At 40.1% G+C, this 15,556-nt stretch overlaps 1 protein-coding gene across 1 annotated transcript in view; it reads right to left on the reverse strand.

Moving 5' to 3' along the window:
- Positions 1-15,556, reverse strand: part of TTC19 (tetratricopeptide repeat domain 19) — a 31,455-nt gene that overhangs the window by 15,178 nt on the left and 721 nt on the right. The window contains 6 exon segments of the mRNA XM_033181772.1: positions 9,022-9,116; positions 11,318-11,379; positions 11,694-11,750; positions 12,834-12,872; positions 13,641-13,751; positions 15,394-15,524. Of these exon segments, the coding sequence (XP_033037663.1) occupies positions 9,022-9,116; positions 11,318-11,379; positions 11,694-11,750; positions 12,834-12,872; positions 13,641-13,751; positions 15,394-15,524 (495 nt within the window).

Raw genomic sequence — 15,556 nt, forward strand, 5'->3', positions numbered from 1 at the left:
GAATGAATCAACAAAATTAACAAAAACCAAGGAGAAACTATAAATACAATAGCCAGGAAGGTCCTTAATAAATTGAGAGTAGTAAAATATAGGTGCCAAATCATATAATAAATAAGATTAGTAAATATATCACATTCCACACACTCTTATATAACAGTGCCTAATGAGTACCAGTCATAGTCCTGGAGCATTTCATTCTCATAACTCTTAATGAGGTAAGTTCTATTATTATTTTCATTTTATTGATAAGGAAGCTGAAAATAGAGAAGTTAAATAACTTGTCCACTGCTAGTAAGTGGTAGAACCAGAATCTGAACTCAGGCTCCAGACTTTAAGCACTCATGGAACCAAATATTATGTCATCAAAAATAACTTTCTAGAAATGTTTTATTTAAAATATAAAAATAAAAAGTTTCAAGGAAAGGAGGAGGAAGGAATCAATGGGAAACATCTTTTTACTAATTTAAAAAGAAATCCATAAAATTAGGAACTAGAAAAGGAAGATGATATCAGATATGTTAAGAGTAGTGTAAAATATTCTTTAAAAATATAATTCCTTAAAGTTTCTTCTAGGAAATTAATAAGTTATAAAATTTGTTCACTCATACGTTCATTTATTCAATAGATATTAATGCTTATCATGTATTTAGCACTGTCCTATATTGAAATTAAGAAAATGGAAGAAATACATGAGTTATCAAGAAGGAAGAAAAAATCTGTCAGAGAATTAACTCGAGTTCTGGTCCATCTGGCATGATAGACTCTACAACTTTCAAGGAACAGACCATTCCAATGCAATATCATACACTCATTTCAGAATAGAAAATACAGAAAGCATCCCAATTCATTTTATCACATTAATACAATCCTGAAATAACAAATAATACAAACACAATAGTACAAACAATACAATAAGAAATTTACTGTGGATCTCATAAGAAACACAAAAGTTACATATCAGCATTAAATACTATCCAGCACTACACAGGTACTAAGCAATTAACCTACAAGCAAGCCTGGTCTGCTCTAGATATATAATAGTAACAAATTTAGTAATAAATAAAACTATGTGAGTTTGGTACCAAATTGGATATAAGACTAAGTTGCCTATTACTACTATTTCTTGATGGTACAGCCAATGAACTAATTTTATAAAGGGTGGGGAAGGGAGACAGTAGTATAACTCTCTGGAAGGAAACAATTACCAACCTAGTATTCCTTATCTGAAATGTTTAGGACCAAAAGTGTTTCAAATTTCAGATTTTTTGAGTTTGGAATATTTGCTTTGGATACTGCCAGCATCCCAAAACCAAAAACCCAAATCCAAATGCTCCAATGAGTACTTTCTTTGTACGTCATGTTGGCACTCAGAAAGCTTCAGTTTTGGGGGATGCTTCACTTGTATCATCATTTCCGGAATGTATGATTATAAGTCTGGAATTAGCGTGAATATCAACTGAAAAGCAAAGAGTTCAGTCAAGGAGTCAGAATCAAATTTAATAAATAGCTGCCATTTATATGAAGAAAACTATAATATAAGCAGGAGCTATAGAATGTTCCTCAGTGAGACGGCTCACTATTACAAAGATCTTCCTTTGCTAGCAGAGCAGCCGGTTTGTCCCAGTATCCATTCTTTTCTCACATGATTCACATCCTCAGGAAAAGATACTGATGAGTTTTAGCCAATCATGATAATCCATTTTTCTTCCCAAGGACTGGGTTAGAAATGGCATGTAACCCAATTCTAACCAATAAGAAGTAAGGATAAATCTACTTGGAGACTTCTAGGAAAGATTACCTTGATCCTATGAGAAACATCAAAGAAGTCTCCTTTTCCTCTAGACACTGTCATTTCTGGATGAGATTCCTGGGAATTGCTACAGTTTCACGTTTTGACCACCAGGGGAGCATGGGAAAAAAATACATGAGTGGGGAAAAATGGAAAGAGCCTGTTCCTTCATGATTTCAATGAATCACATTATCAACTAACTCAACAGCCTGCTCCCTGTCGCTGAACTGCCACAGTTACTTGACATAAATGTCCTTACTGTTAAACCTAATTTAGCTGAAATTTCTGCTCTTTGCAGTCAAAGATGTGCTAACTTATTCAGATGGCAATCTCCTCAAACTAATTTGTAAATATAATGCAAATCTGATAATTCAGTTTCAAGGCACTTTAGGAACTTGAAAAAATAATTCTAAAATTCATGTGAAAACAGTGAAATGTGGGAAGGAATTGTGCAAAGGAAGCATGTGTCAACTGTCCTACCATATAACTCAAATATATAATTCAAACAATGTATATACTGTTATAAAACTCATCAGATAAATACATCAGAATGGAAAACCCCAAAAGAAACCCAAGTATATACTAATTAGTACATACAGATTGATTACTATCTGTAAGAAAACAGTCACCAGCTTCACACCAAAATAAATTCCAGATATACTAAGTTAAATTAAAAATGTTTAGAAATAAAAGGAGAAAAATAGAAAATTATAAGGAAAGATGAGTGAGGATGCATATGATTTCAAAGCTTGAAAAATACTTCTAAGCATTAAGCTCCAGAAGAGCAGGGACTTTTACCTTACTTGCTGCTATTCAAATCCTAGAATACCTGGCACAGAACAGCTACTCAGTATGTATTAAAGATGAATAAAAGCAAAGGAAATTAGAAATGAATTCTGATCTAATTCTGAAAAGATTACTCATGCAAGTAATAAACATGCCCTAAAATGAATATATATTATGATTCATTTATATAATTTTAATTTTTTTTGAGATAGGGTCTCTCTCTACTGCCTGCGCTGAAGGACAGTGGCACTATGATAGCTCACTGTAGCCTCGACCTCTTGGGCTCAAGTTATCCTCCTGCCTCAGTCTCCTAAGTAGCTGGGACCACAGGCATGTGCCACCGTGCCCAGGTAATTTTTTTATTTTTTGAAGAGACAGGATCTCACCATGTTGCCCAGTCTGGTCTCAAACTCCTAGGCTCAAGCGATCCTCCCACCTTGGCCTCCCAAAGTGTTGAGATTACAGGCATGAGTCACTGCACCCAGCCTATTTAAATTTTTAAAAGCAATATGCAAAAATTAAATGACACCTTCTTAAGGGACACCGAGTAAAACTAAAGAAAAGCAAATGGGCCGGGCATGGTGGCTCATACCTGTAATCCCAGCACTTTGGGAGGCTGAGGTGGACAGATCACCTGAGGTCGGCAGTTCAAGACCGGCCTGACCAACATGGAGAAACCCCGCCTCTACTAAAAATACAAAATTAACCGGGCGTGGTGGCACATGCCTGTAATCCCAGCTACTCGGGAGGCTGAGGCAGGAGAATCACTTGAACCTGGGAGGTGGAGGTTGCGGTGAGCCGAGATCGTGCCATTGAATGATAGTGACAAGATTAAGGAGAGTATTATCTCTGGTAGGAAGAGCTCCAAAGGTACTGGTAATGCTGGGTCACTTGTCTATTCTCACAATCGTCTTCCGCCTACGCCCACCCACCCCCGCCCCAAGACAGGGTCTTGCTCTGTCACCCAGGCTGGAGCACAGTGGTGGGACCTCAGTTCACTGCAACCTCCACCTCCCAGGCTCAAGAGATTCTCACCTCAGCCTCCCAAGTAGCTAGGACTACAGGTGCGCAACACCACGCCCAGATAATTTTTGTAAACATGGGGTTTTGCCACATTGCCAGGGCTGGTCTTGAATACCTGACCTCAAGTGATCCTCCCACCTTGGCCTCCCAAAGTGCTGGGATTACAGGCGTGAGCCACTGTGCCTCACCAATTCTCATAATTCTTTATACAAATGTTAATTTCACATTCCCTTTTTATTAGAAAAAAAAAAACACTCTATAAACACAAATCAGGAGGAAAACCCAAGAGACAAAGGATTAATATTTTTACAATAAAGCTCCAATAAAAGATAAACCTCTCAGCACCCTAAGACATGGTGAGAAAAAAAAAGATAAACCTCACTGTTTATCAAAGAAATGCTAGACAATGCATCAAGGCCGTATCATCAAGCTAACAAAGATTATAAAAATTAATGAGTTTTGGGAAGGAGGACATAGCCTTATCACAATAATAAAAACCACTAACAAACTCTTTTTGAGCAGCTACAATGTATTATTCTAAGTACTTTTTATGTATTAACTCATTCCACCTTCCTAAAGGTCCTATGCATATTACTCTTAATCCCATACTGAAGAAAAAGCACACAGGGATTAAGTAATTTGACTAAAGTCACAAAGCACATAAATAGCCAGACCAGGAAATGTAAATTAACACAGTTCTTTCAATGGCAATTTGGCAATAATCATCAACAACCTTAAAATGTGCTACTCTTGACTTGGAAATCTCAGTGCTAAGAAGCCACTTTAAAAAAACAGGTTTGGACACTATCTTGATGCCCAATAACAGATTTACTATTCTGAACTGAACACATACATTCCTCTCCACTCCTTCCCCAAATATCACTAAAATGAAAGTTACAGGATGAAAAAGATGTAATGCAGCTGGGCATGGTGGCTCACGCCTGTAATCCCAACACTTTGGGAGGCTGAGGCAGGTGGATTGCCTGAAGTCAGGAGTTCGAGACCAGGCAAGCCAACATGGTGAAACCCCATCTCTACTAAAAATACAAAATCAGCCGGGTGTGGTAGCTCACGCCTGTAATCCCAGCTACTCAGGAGGCAGAGGCATGAGAATTGCTTAAACCCAGGAGGCGGAGCTTGCAGTGAGCCAAAATCGAGCCACTGCACTCCAGCCTTGGCGACAGAGTGAGACCCCATCTCAATGAAAACAAACAAAAAAGGAAGATGAAGACTGAATGCCTATGGCCAGCCATGCCAATAAAAAGTGAGCCAACATGAACTAGAACATTGGGAAAGCTTATGAATTGAAGAAAGCAAATAATATATAAAAGTGAAGAATCTGACCTATACATAACAAATGGAGCCACAAAAAAACCTAGTTAACTTCAGAGGAAGCAAAACGTACACAAAAGGAAATGTAATTGTGTAATCATGTTACTTGGTTCAGCAGCTAACACTATTCATACACTCATAATATAGACACAACCAGAAATTGCACTAAATATTCACTTTCCCATAAATCAACAGATTCTGAAAATAATGAATTGGGAAATAGCAATTTATATTACTGAGAAATGTGAAGGTAAATACCAGAGGAAGCTGGTTTAAGAGCTGAAAATAGGGGCCAGGCGCTGTGGCTCATGCCTGTAATCCCAGCACTTTGGAAGGCCGAGGTGGGCGGATCACGAGGTCAGGAGATCGCTGGCTAAAACGGTGAAACCCCGTCTCTACTAAAAATACAAAAATAGCTGAGCGTGGTGGCAGGCGCCTGTAATCCCAGTTACTCGGGAGGCCGAGGCATGAGAATCACTTGAACCCAGGAGGCAGTGGTTGCAGTGAGCCAAGATTGCACCATTGCACTCCTGGTGACAAAGGGAGACTCCATCTCAAAAAAATAAAATAAAATAAAATAAAATAAAATAAAAAATAGATGGGGTGGGGTGAGGTAGCAAGAAAATGCTCTCTTAAATTAAGCTTTGTACTATTAATATTATTTGACTTTTTATACTAATAGATAACATTGGAAATTAAAAAGAAAAATATAAGTTTGTGCAAAATTATAGAATACTCAGAGAAACACAAATAAAATATAAATTCCCTATAAACCTACCAACCAAAGAGAATCACTGCCTATATTTTGATATCTATCATTAAGCCTTTGTTCCATTCCTATCATTGATCTACATACTAACTATACTGTTTTGTAACCAAAGTTTTCACTTAATTTTTTATGGGCATTTCCTCGGTAAGTACATATATATTTACAACATAGGTAACAAAATAATTACCCTAGAGCAAGGTTTTAGGTAAGTAATGTAATTTTACGTAATTAAGTAATGCTCTCCTGGGATAGAGATAGTTGTGTCAATAAAAAGCACATAAATTTGATAATGGATTTGCTTTGTGCAAAACTGAATAGGTAGGAATTTATTTCTTTTCTAGAAAAAATAAGATGAAGAATCATGTAACACATTTTCTATACTGCGCACCTAGTAAAATGTAAAAATAATATTTATAATAGAAATTAGTTTGCTCTATCCAACAAGAATTCCTTTGCCTGGAAAAAAAAAAGTGTTTTCACAATATCTTACTAAATTTTTAAAACTCAGGTTACAAAGTGGGATATACAGTATCATCCCAAATTTATTTCTTAAAATGTAACCTGAAAAGCCATAGTAAAAAACAGTAGCTCTTTCTTAGTAGTATGATTATAGATGATCTTTACTTTTGGTGCTTTTCTCAGTTTTCTTCAGTGTTTACTGGAATTACTTTTTGAGTCAGGAAATACAGCTTTACACTCCTAAGAAACCATAGAAAGATAGCAAAGGTGTAAATAGTTCAGAAGTGACTTACTTGACAGCTAGACTTGTTTTTACACCTCTTGTAGATTTCCTCAAAGCACTTCCACACTGCACTGAAACTGGATTTACTTGTTGGTCTTTCTTGGGTCTTTTGTTCTTTCATTCAGTAATTATTGAGCCTCTATTATGTGCCAGGCACTGTTCTAGGCACCGAGGATTTAGCAGTGAGCATAATGGATGAAGTGTCTATCCTCCTTTGATAAGGAAGACAAAGACTAAAAATTTTTAAACAAAAACATACTTTTAGTGGAGAAACAAACACAAACACACAACACACACACCTCTACTTTCAAGTGTGATGAAGAAAAGTAAAGGAAAGAGGAGCAGAGCAATAGTAAGGTGGGAAGAGATGATAATTTTAGTGAGGAGATGACTCTGAGGAAGTGCTATTTGAGCAGAGACCTGAGTGAAGCATGGGAGTTGGCCAGGAAAAGGTGAGAACAGTCTAGGTAGAGGGAATATCAAGCAAAGAGGCCCTGAGGCGGCACTGAGCTTGGAATGTGCCAGAATAAGACCAGTGTGGTGAGACTGGAACGAGCGAGGGGAGAGCAGCAGATGGCGTGGAAGAGGTGGGTGGGCCCAGGTCATAAGCACCTTACAGGTCCACGCAGGGATTCTAAATTTATTCTAAAGGTGATACACAGGTACTGAGGTCTTGAAACAGTGATAGCCTGGACCAAAGCAGTAGGGTAACGGGATGAGATGTGGTCAGTATGGATATATTTTGATGGCTGATCCAATATAACTTGCTGATGGATTAGATACGAGGAATGAGGAAGAAATCATGGACAATTCTTAGGTTCTTGGCCAAAGCAACTAAATGAGTAGTGTGCCATTTACAAATCTGGGGCTGACTGGTGAAGAAACAAGTTGTGAGCGGCAAAACTGAAGAGATCTATTTTGGACATGGGAAGTATGAGATGACCATTAGACTTCAAGTCAAGATGTCGGGTAGGCAATCATAATCATAAGTCTGCCATTTGGGGGCAAGTTGGGGCTGAAGGTGTAAATGTAATATTTAAAAGTATGGAACTAAAAGATATCTCCTAGGTGTGGGGGCAGAGAGAAAACAGAATAGGACTGAAAACAGCCCTAAGGCCTGCCAACATTAAGAGGTAGGGAAGTCTGTTCACCTCACTGGAGAGACCAGTGAGGCATCCCAGAAGCCAAGTGAAAGTATTTTCAGTAGGAGACAGTGACCCCAGTTAAAGCTGCTGATGAGTAAATTAAGGATTGACAAGTAACCACTGGATTTGGTGACTTTGATAAAGGTAGCTTCAGTGGAGTGATGAAAACAAAAAAATTGGTGTACAGTAATCCCTCCTAATCCACAGTTTCATTTTCTGGGGTTTCAGTTATCTGCAGTCAACCATGGTCCGAAAAATATTAAATGAAAAATTCCAGAAATAATCCATAAATTTTTAAATTGCATGCCATTCTGGGTGGCATGATGAAATCTTGCCCTGTCACACTCCATCCTGCTCAGGACGTGAATCACCTCTTTGTCCAGTGTACCCAAGTTGTATACGGCACCTGACCTCAATCACTTAGCAGCAGTCTCAGTTATCAGATCAACTCACAGTGTCACAGTACTTGTGCTCAAGCAATCCATATTTTACATAATGGCCCCAAAGTGTAAGAGTAGTGATACTGGCAATTTGGATATGACAAAGAGAAGTCATAGAAAGTTCTCAATAAGAAAAAAAAAAAACAACTGTATGCTGAGGTTGATAAGATCTACAATAAGAACGAATCTTCTGTCTGTGACACTGTTAACAGTATATAGTTATAATTGTTCTATAAGTTATTGTTAATCTCTTACTGTGCCTAACTTACAAATTAAACTTTATCATAGGTACATATGTATAAGAAAAAAACACAGTGTATTAGAATTCATTTCAGGCATCTGCTGGGGGTCTTGGAACATATCCCCCATGGATAATAGGGGACTACTGTCTGTTCAAGAGAGAGTTAGAAGACAATTAGGTACAGAAGAGTTGACTGCTGTATCCCTACCATCTTGATAGCTCTTGGTATAGAGTAGGTATCGAATAAATGTCAAATCTGAAAATTCTCAATACCTCAACCCAAATTAAGAAACCCAAAATGGTGGAGAGCTAGAGAACTTCCTGCTCATCCAGTTCTATTCCTAGCCTCTAGAATGAGTGAGGATGAATTGCAAAAACATGAGCTTTTTTTCTCTTCTTTCTTAATTTGCTGTATATCTAGGGCTAAAATGTAATAAGCATTTTGGTTGGTAGCTGAACTAAGAGATAATAAAAGAAAAACCTTCTTCTTCTGCTCCCCGATTTTCCATAAGTTATATGTAACTAAAAGTTAACAGATAAATTATGAACATGTCACCAAGGGGGTTAAAAAAAAAAAAAAAAAACACCAAAACAGCAAATATTTTAAACAAAACATCTTATTCCAAAACTTCTGCTGATACCTTAAAGATAGGTAACTTTCCCTCTTCCCAACTTAGGTCTCTTTCCATTTCTCAAAGTGTAAAGTAAAGCCTTTTGTGGAGAAAAGGTGATGCCCAGATAATGGGTTTCCTACCTGACATAATGTCTTCTGCTAACTCCTTTTCTCTTTCAATTTTTTCCTCTAGAGTTGAAATGCAGAATTCATAGCCAGCAATAGCAAATTCCTGTCTGTAAAGCAAAATCAATAATCAGCCATTTACTTTTCTTCTTTTTTTTTTTTTTTTTGCCGTTGAGATGCAGTTTCGCTCTTGTTGCCCAGGCTGGAGTGCAATGGCGCTACCTCGGCTCAGAGCAACCTCCACCTCCTGGGTTCAAGCGATTCTCCTGCCTCAGCTCTCGAGTAGCTGGGATTCAAGGTGTCTGCCACCATGCCCAGCTAATTTTTCTATTTTTAGTAAAGACAGAGTTTCTCCATGTTGGTCAGGCTGGTCTCGAACTCCTGACCTTAGGTGATCCACTTGCCTCGGCCTCCCAAAGTGGTGGAATTACAAACATGAGCCACTGCGCCCGGCCCATTTACCTTTTCATAAATTCCTTTTTTATCTTCATTTTTCCAGCTCAGTTTAAACATTATCAGTAAAGGAAGTGTAAAATGGGAGGAGGGAACTTTGTTTAAAGTCTAAGGAGTGTCAAATCTGCCATTTCTCAAAGTAGTTAAAAGTCATCCATTTAATATAACTTAAGACACAAAAAGCTAGGAATGCTGCCCTAATTTTAATAATTGACATAGCCAGCGGTCTTCATCATCTCCCACTAACAGATGGTCTCCAGTGAATCGGTTTCTCCATGTGCGAAAGTCTTACCCCTGTTCAAAGTAATACTACCCTGAACAGAGGTTCAGGCCACCCTGCAGTGAGGATTCCAACTGTTGACCTCATACAGCTTCTGAGGAGCTTTAGTCATTTTATATTTATTTCAAGCTGTAGGTCTCTGATAAAAGTTTCTTTTGCAGAAATGCAACTCCTAGCTGTGGCAATAGAAGTCATTTAACCCAACTCGGTAGCCCTGGACCCTCAATCAACCGGAGAGGGTTCAGTTAACCCAAGCAGGCTGGCTGACTGCTGCTTTTTACAGAGATGCAGAGGAAATGTGACAGAAATCCCTTCTCCATTTAGGAACTCAGTTTCGGTTCTTATTCTTCGGTTTTGGCTCTAGTTTCTTACAGAAGTGGCACTAAAAGCTCATCTTTTCTCTAGTGCTTTGCCAGGGGAGAACTTACGACCCTACTGTTCTGCTCTGTTCTCAGAAGAACAGACGCAGCCCTTCCTTCCCTAGACTCAAAACTTGGCGAGGGCCCTCTCCAGCCATAACACAGGGCAAGTGGATGCTGCCCACAAGATGCTCCCAGTTAGAGCAAGAGGTCCACAAACAATTCCCCTCCTAACTTATATCAGCCTTTCGAAGCCTCAGATCTGGCCATGTCTTTTCTAGTCTCATGCTTGTCTTAATAAAACAAAATAAAAAGTACAGTATACCATATAACTTAGAGGCTGTTACTAGCTTTCACGTCTATAAGACTATGAATTTGTCTTACTCAACAACGTTTATTAGCCCCGGACTTCTTCTTACCCTAGGAGTTCATACCCAATCAAGAACTAGGCATGTTTGTTACAACTCCAAGGAAGAATGACCAAGCTGCAGTGTTCTCTGGCATAGGCCAAGCTCAAAGCTCCTCAAAAGATGTGAAGTCAAAGGCTCTAGGAAGCTCTAGCCTATCTAGTGTCCAATCAAAATGCAAGGAGACTCTGCAGGTCCTGATGAGAACAAAAGAGCTGGTGAGTAGGACAGCAGGGACCAGTGCCAGGGCCTGGTCTCAGTAAGCACCCTTTCTACAGCATCAGGCTCCGTGTCACTCCAAACCTCTCGCACCAACTTCTGCACCACTAAAACCGTAAGTGAAGCTAGTCTTAGGTCTCTCCCTAAATTCACCCCAAATACAACTCTCTAGGAGTTCTCTGCTTACATCCTAGATGCTTCATCTTTGAACTCTATTTATACCAGCAAAATGGCCTCTTCAGAGTATTAATATATTATCCCCAGCAGCTTTCACACTGCTCTTTCCTCTTCTAAAAAAGTTAAACTAAAGTTCTAACTCTAACTTCCCTTCCCACTTCAAGCAGCAACAGAAAACTTAAGTTAGCTTTGTCACAGGGCAGCCTAGTGCTGTGTGCCCCACTAGGCAGGCTACTGGAAACAGGAGGGGCAAACTGGAAAAGACTGACAATTCCAAAGATGAGGGATAGAACACTTTTTGAGTGTGGCACCCAATTTCTGGGAGACCCAGATGACCAGCAGGCAATGAATATTATGTAACATCCCAGAGTCAAAGTTTTCTGCCTACAGTCCTACTCCCAGGCTGCCGTACTTACCTATTCTGTGCAGCATAGATACTGGCCAGCTTTAGGGAAATTTCAATTATGGTATTATCCTCCTGTGAGAGAAAGAGAATGTAGGGAATTCATAACAAGTAAAATATTCTCATGGATTATTTCAGATCAACTTCCAGACTGACGGTGGCCTCAAAGCCACAGTCTTTATTCTTTTAGAGTGATTAGCCAACTGTGAATTCCTTGGCAAACATGCTGTTGCATTTAGTGAAAGAATGTCTACTTGTATACAGATCTCAGAAGGGAAACTCCACCTTTCCTGACCAAAGCGTATGGTGGGGCTAGCAGGAGTTTTCAGCAGACAAGACTGTTCTGAAAACTGCTTCAGTGAGGGGCCAATACTAGGCAATGTCCTTACCTGCTTCATGCCCCCTCCAAGGAGGTGACTCATTGTTGCTTTAAAAAGTTGTTCAGCCTAAAAGCATAAGAAAAAGATTTTTCTTTTAATTGGGACCCATTATATATATATGGCCCCAGATTCTAAGTACCAATCTGATGCATCATTCCTTGTAAAGCCCATATACTCACACACATGCACACTCACACACAGAAAAGTACCCTTTTGAAGGGAAAACAGATCAAAATATCAGGACCCCCAACATCCTCTATGTACCTCTTAAACTACTCTCTGATGAGCAGAAAACAACCTCAGAGATTAACTTCTTATCCAAACCCACTGTGGCAGAGACTACAAACTGTCTCCTAATAGTCATTCTGCTTCTCTATCTTTTTGATTACAGAGTCCCCTCAATTTAGCCTGGGAAACATGGTGAAACCCCATCTCTACAATAAATAAATAAATAAATAGGAAAATTAGCCAGGTGTTGTGGCACACGCCTGGGAAACATGGTGAAACCCCGTCTCTACAATAAATAAATAAACAAATAAATAAATAAATAAATAAATAAATAAAATTAGCCAGGTGTTGTGGCACACGCCTGGAGTCCCAGCTACTCAGGAGGCTGAGGTGGGAGGATCAACTGAGCCTGGGAGGTCGAGGTTGCAGTCGGCCGTGATCAAGCCACCACACTCCAACCTGGGCAACAGATCAAGACCTTATCTTAAATAAAAACATTCAGCCAATTTTAGCAGATTGGACACCCTGAAGTTAGATATGGTCATATGATAAAATTTAGGCCAAGGGATACAGGCAGAAAGAACATTAACTTCTAAATCATATTTTATAAGGAAGCTGCTCACAGTCCATCTTCTCCTGCTTCCTGCAGGCTGGAGGTGAGTCAGCTCACCCAGGCGGATGAGGGCTTATCTTAGAAGGAACCTGGACTTATGGATCAGAGAGCAAAGGTGCCTATGTCTGTCTTCAGTCTTTAACCTATCTCTGGACTAACACAATAAAGAGAAATACATTTGTATCTTGTTTGAGTCACTATATTCTGGGGTCTCTTTGTTATAGCAGCTTATCCTGTACCCTTACTATCACAGTACCCTTGAAGCTACTCCTTCACAAATTCAAGATATTGCAAAGTAATTTACTTACATTTTCAAGCTGACCCCGTATAAATGCTAAGTTGGCCATCTGAAAGCAAATTACAGATTGTTTTTCAGTTTAGACTACTGTGTTCCTACTTATCTCAAAACTTTAAAATTCTCTTTTGCTTTCACCCTCAAAATTTAAAAACGTTTAAAATGAAAAAGCATGTCACCAATTAATCTGCTAGAAACACAGAACAGCAATCATGTGAGAAGTAAATACTTGCACATACTTTGTTGTTAACAAACCAAATCTAGGTCCACTCATCATTAAAGAAACATGCTAATGATACTGGTTTCTTTTGGTCTGTAATTGAGAGGTCTTATGTCACCCCAAGGGTAAAAAAACTGAAGCCGTGGCCGGGCATGGTGGCTCATGCCTGTAATCTCAGCACTTTGGGAGGCCAAGGCAGGTGGATCACCTGAGGTCAGGGGTTCGAGACCAGCCTGGCCAATATGGTGAAACCTCATCTCTACTACAATACAAAAATTAGCCAGGCATAGTGATGTGCACCTGTAATCCCAGCTACTTGGGAGGGTGAAGCAAAAGAATCGTTTGAACTCATGAGGCGGAGGTTGCAGTGAGCCAAGATCGTGCCACTGCACGGCAGCCTGGGCAACAGAGCAAGGCTCCATCTCAAAACAAAACAAAACGAAACAAAAAAATAAAACTGAAGCCAAAAGAAAACTCAGTAAAAAAGAAAAGGAGCTTTAGAACATCATGAAAGTCAGGAATATAAATCAGGAGAACTAACAACCCTTCCCTTCCATCCAACCTTCCTCATCAGTGGTTCAGACTGGTTATAAGAGTTACCAGATCATAAGTGTAAGTGATGGCCTTCTTGTTATCAGTCTGATAGGCGAGGCGAAGAGCATCATGCAAAATTAACTCAGCCTCTTCTGGCTCATCTTTCATGATGCTCAACTGAAAAGGGAAGACAAAATAATAGAAAATGAAACATATAGTAGATGCATATGCTACCAGACAGAAGTGTATGCAACTACACATCCCAACTGATAGAAGGAAGCTAACTCATTCATCAGACATTTACTGAATTCCTACTATATACAAGGCATTGTCTATAGAGGTGACAGGGAGGTCAGCCTCCCTTGCAGCTAGGTGTGGCCATCTGATGAAGTTTTGGCCAAGAGACACAGGCAGAAGGAATGGATCTTACAACATATTTTATAAGGAAGCTGCTTGTCCTCCATCCTCTTTCTAATTTCTTGCAGGCTGGAGGTGACCATATAGGACAAGTAAGCTTAATTACAACTAATGATAAGAGCTATAAAGATGACAGAAAGGAATGATAAGGGGTCTTCTCCAAATGGGACTTAGGGAAGCCTTCCAAGGAAGTGACAGCTAAACTGAGATATGGAAGGATGAGAATGAGTCAACCAAATAAGGACCTGGGGAGAACAATGACTCAAACAGAGGGTAGAAAATGAGTGAAGTCCCTACAAGTTGAAGAGAATAGTTTTGGGGAAGAAATGCAAAGAAACAGATGTGAAGGGAGGATGGTGAGCTAGAGGATTACTGCCAAACGGGTGGGCAAGGTATGCTGGTTTAGATCATGTGGGGTGTTGCAAGCCATGGCAAGGAGTTTGGATTTTATCATAAATGCAGTGGGTAGCCATTCAGAGCTTTCAGGCAAGGAAATGATATGATCCAATTTACTTTTTTTTTTTCTGGTCGCTTTGGTTTCTGCATGGAGAATAGATTGCAAGGGGACAGGAGGCTAGGAAAGACTACTGGAGCATAGTTGGTGGCAATGGTGGTTTGCACTAGGGTGACAGCAAAGGAGATAGAGAAAAGGGGAAAGATTTGAGACATATTTTGCATTTGTTGGCAACAGGACTTGTTGCTGAACTCTAAGTGCATTGGAAGGCAATGGTAACGTACCACAAGTTTTAAGAATGACTGAGGTTTTTTAGGCTGAAAAACTGATGATAGTAAAGAGATGGTGAAAGCACATGTTGAGGAGGCATTAAAGACCGAGTTTAGTTTTGGGCATGTTAAATCTGAGAGGTAGGTAAGGTACCAAAGTGCAGATGGCATGTCAGTAGCACACTGCAGTCTGGAAACACAAATATGGACGTTGTTGGCATGAAATAACTTGGGGAAAAGAGGAGAAAAGAAAATAGAAAAGGATGTAGAGAAAGGGAAGAATTCAGAAAGAGAACCGAATAGCATAACCAATACTAAGTTGACATTTTCAGGCCGCTATATACGTGAGAAATTATGTCATTTCAGGTAGGCTAGTTAATTGATAAAACAACTACAAAACGTTCCCGGTATTTCGTTTGCATAAAAGCACGATGCCTGGGGCGCCATCTCCATTTGCACTTGACACTGCAGAGGTTTAACTGCAGGCCTTAGAGTCGTGAAAGCCTGGATGGATTCCAATCCCCTCTCTGATGACCCACCTCATTCTTGGCAATTTTACCCGCGGAGCCTCCATCCACTCTTCGGCGAGGCGGAGAGAGTAATGCGCAGCGACAACGCCAAGACCCCGCTCACAAAGGCTACCGCGCTCGGCCAGGCGCAGGGCCCGGAGCCGCCTCACCTTGGCTCGCTTCAGCAGCTGGATGATCTCGGCCTCGGCTTCGTCCGCCCCGTCCTCGGCGGCGGCCCCGTCGGCTCTCTGCTGCTCCTCCTCCTCCTCTGCCGCAGCGGGCCTCGAGAACCAGGCGAGCGCTGCGGGAAGGGGCTCTGAGGTCATCGGGCCC

Source organism: Trachypithecus francoisi, unplaced genomic scaffold, assembly GCF_009764315.1.
Source record: "Trachypithecus francoisi isolate TF-2019V2 unplaced genomic scaffold, Tfra_2.0 Lachesis_group20, whole genome shotgun sequence".
NCBI lineage: Eukaryota > Metazoa > Chordata > Mammalia > Primates > Cercopithecidae > Trachypithecus > Trachypithecus francoisi.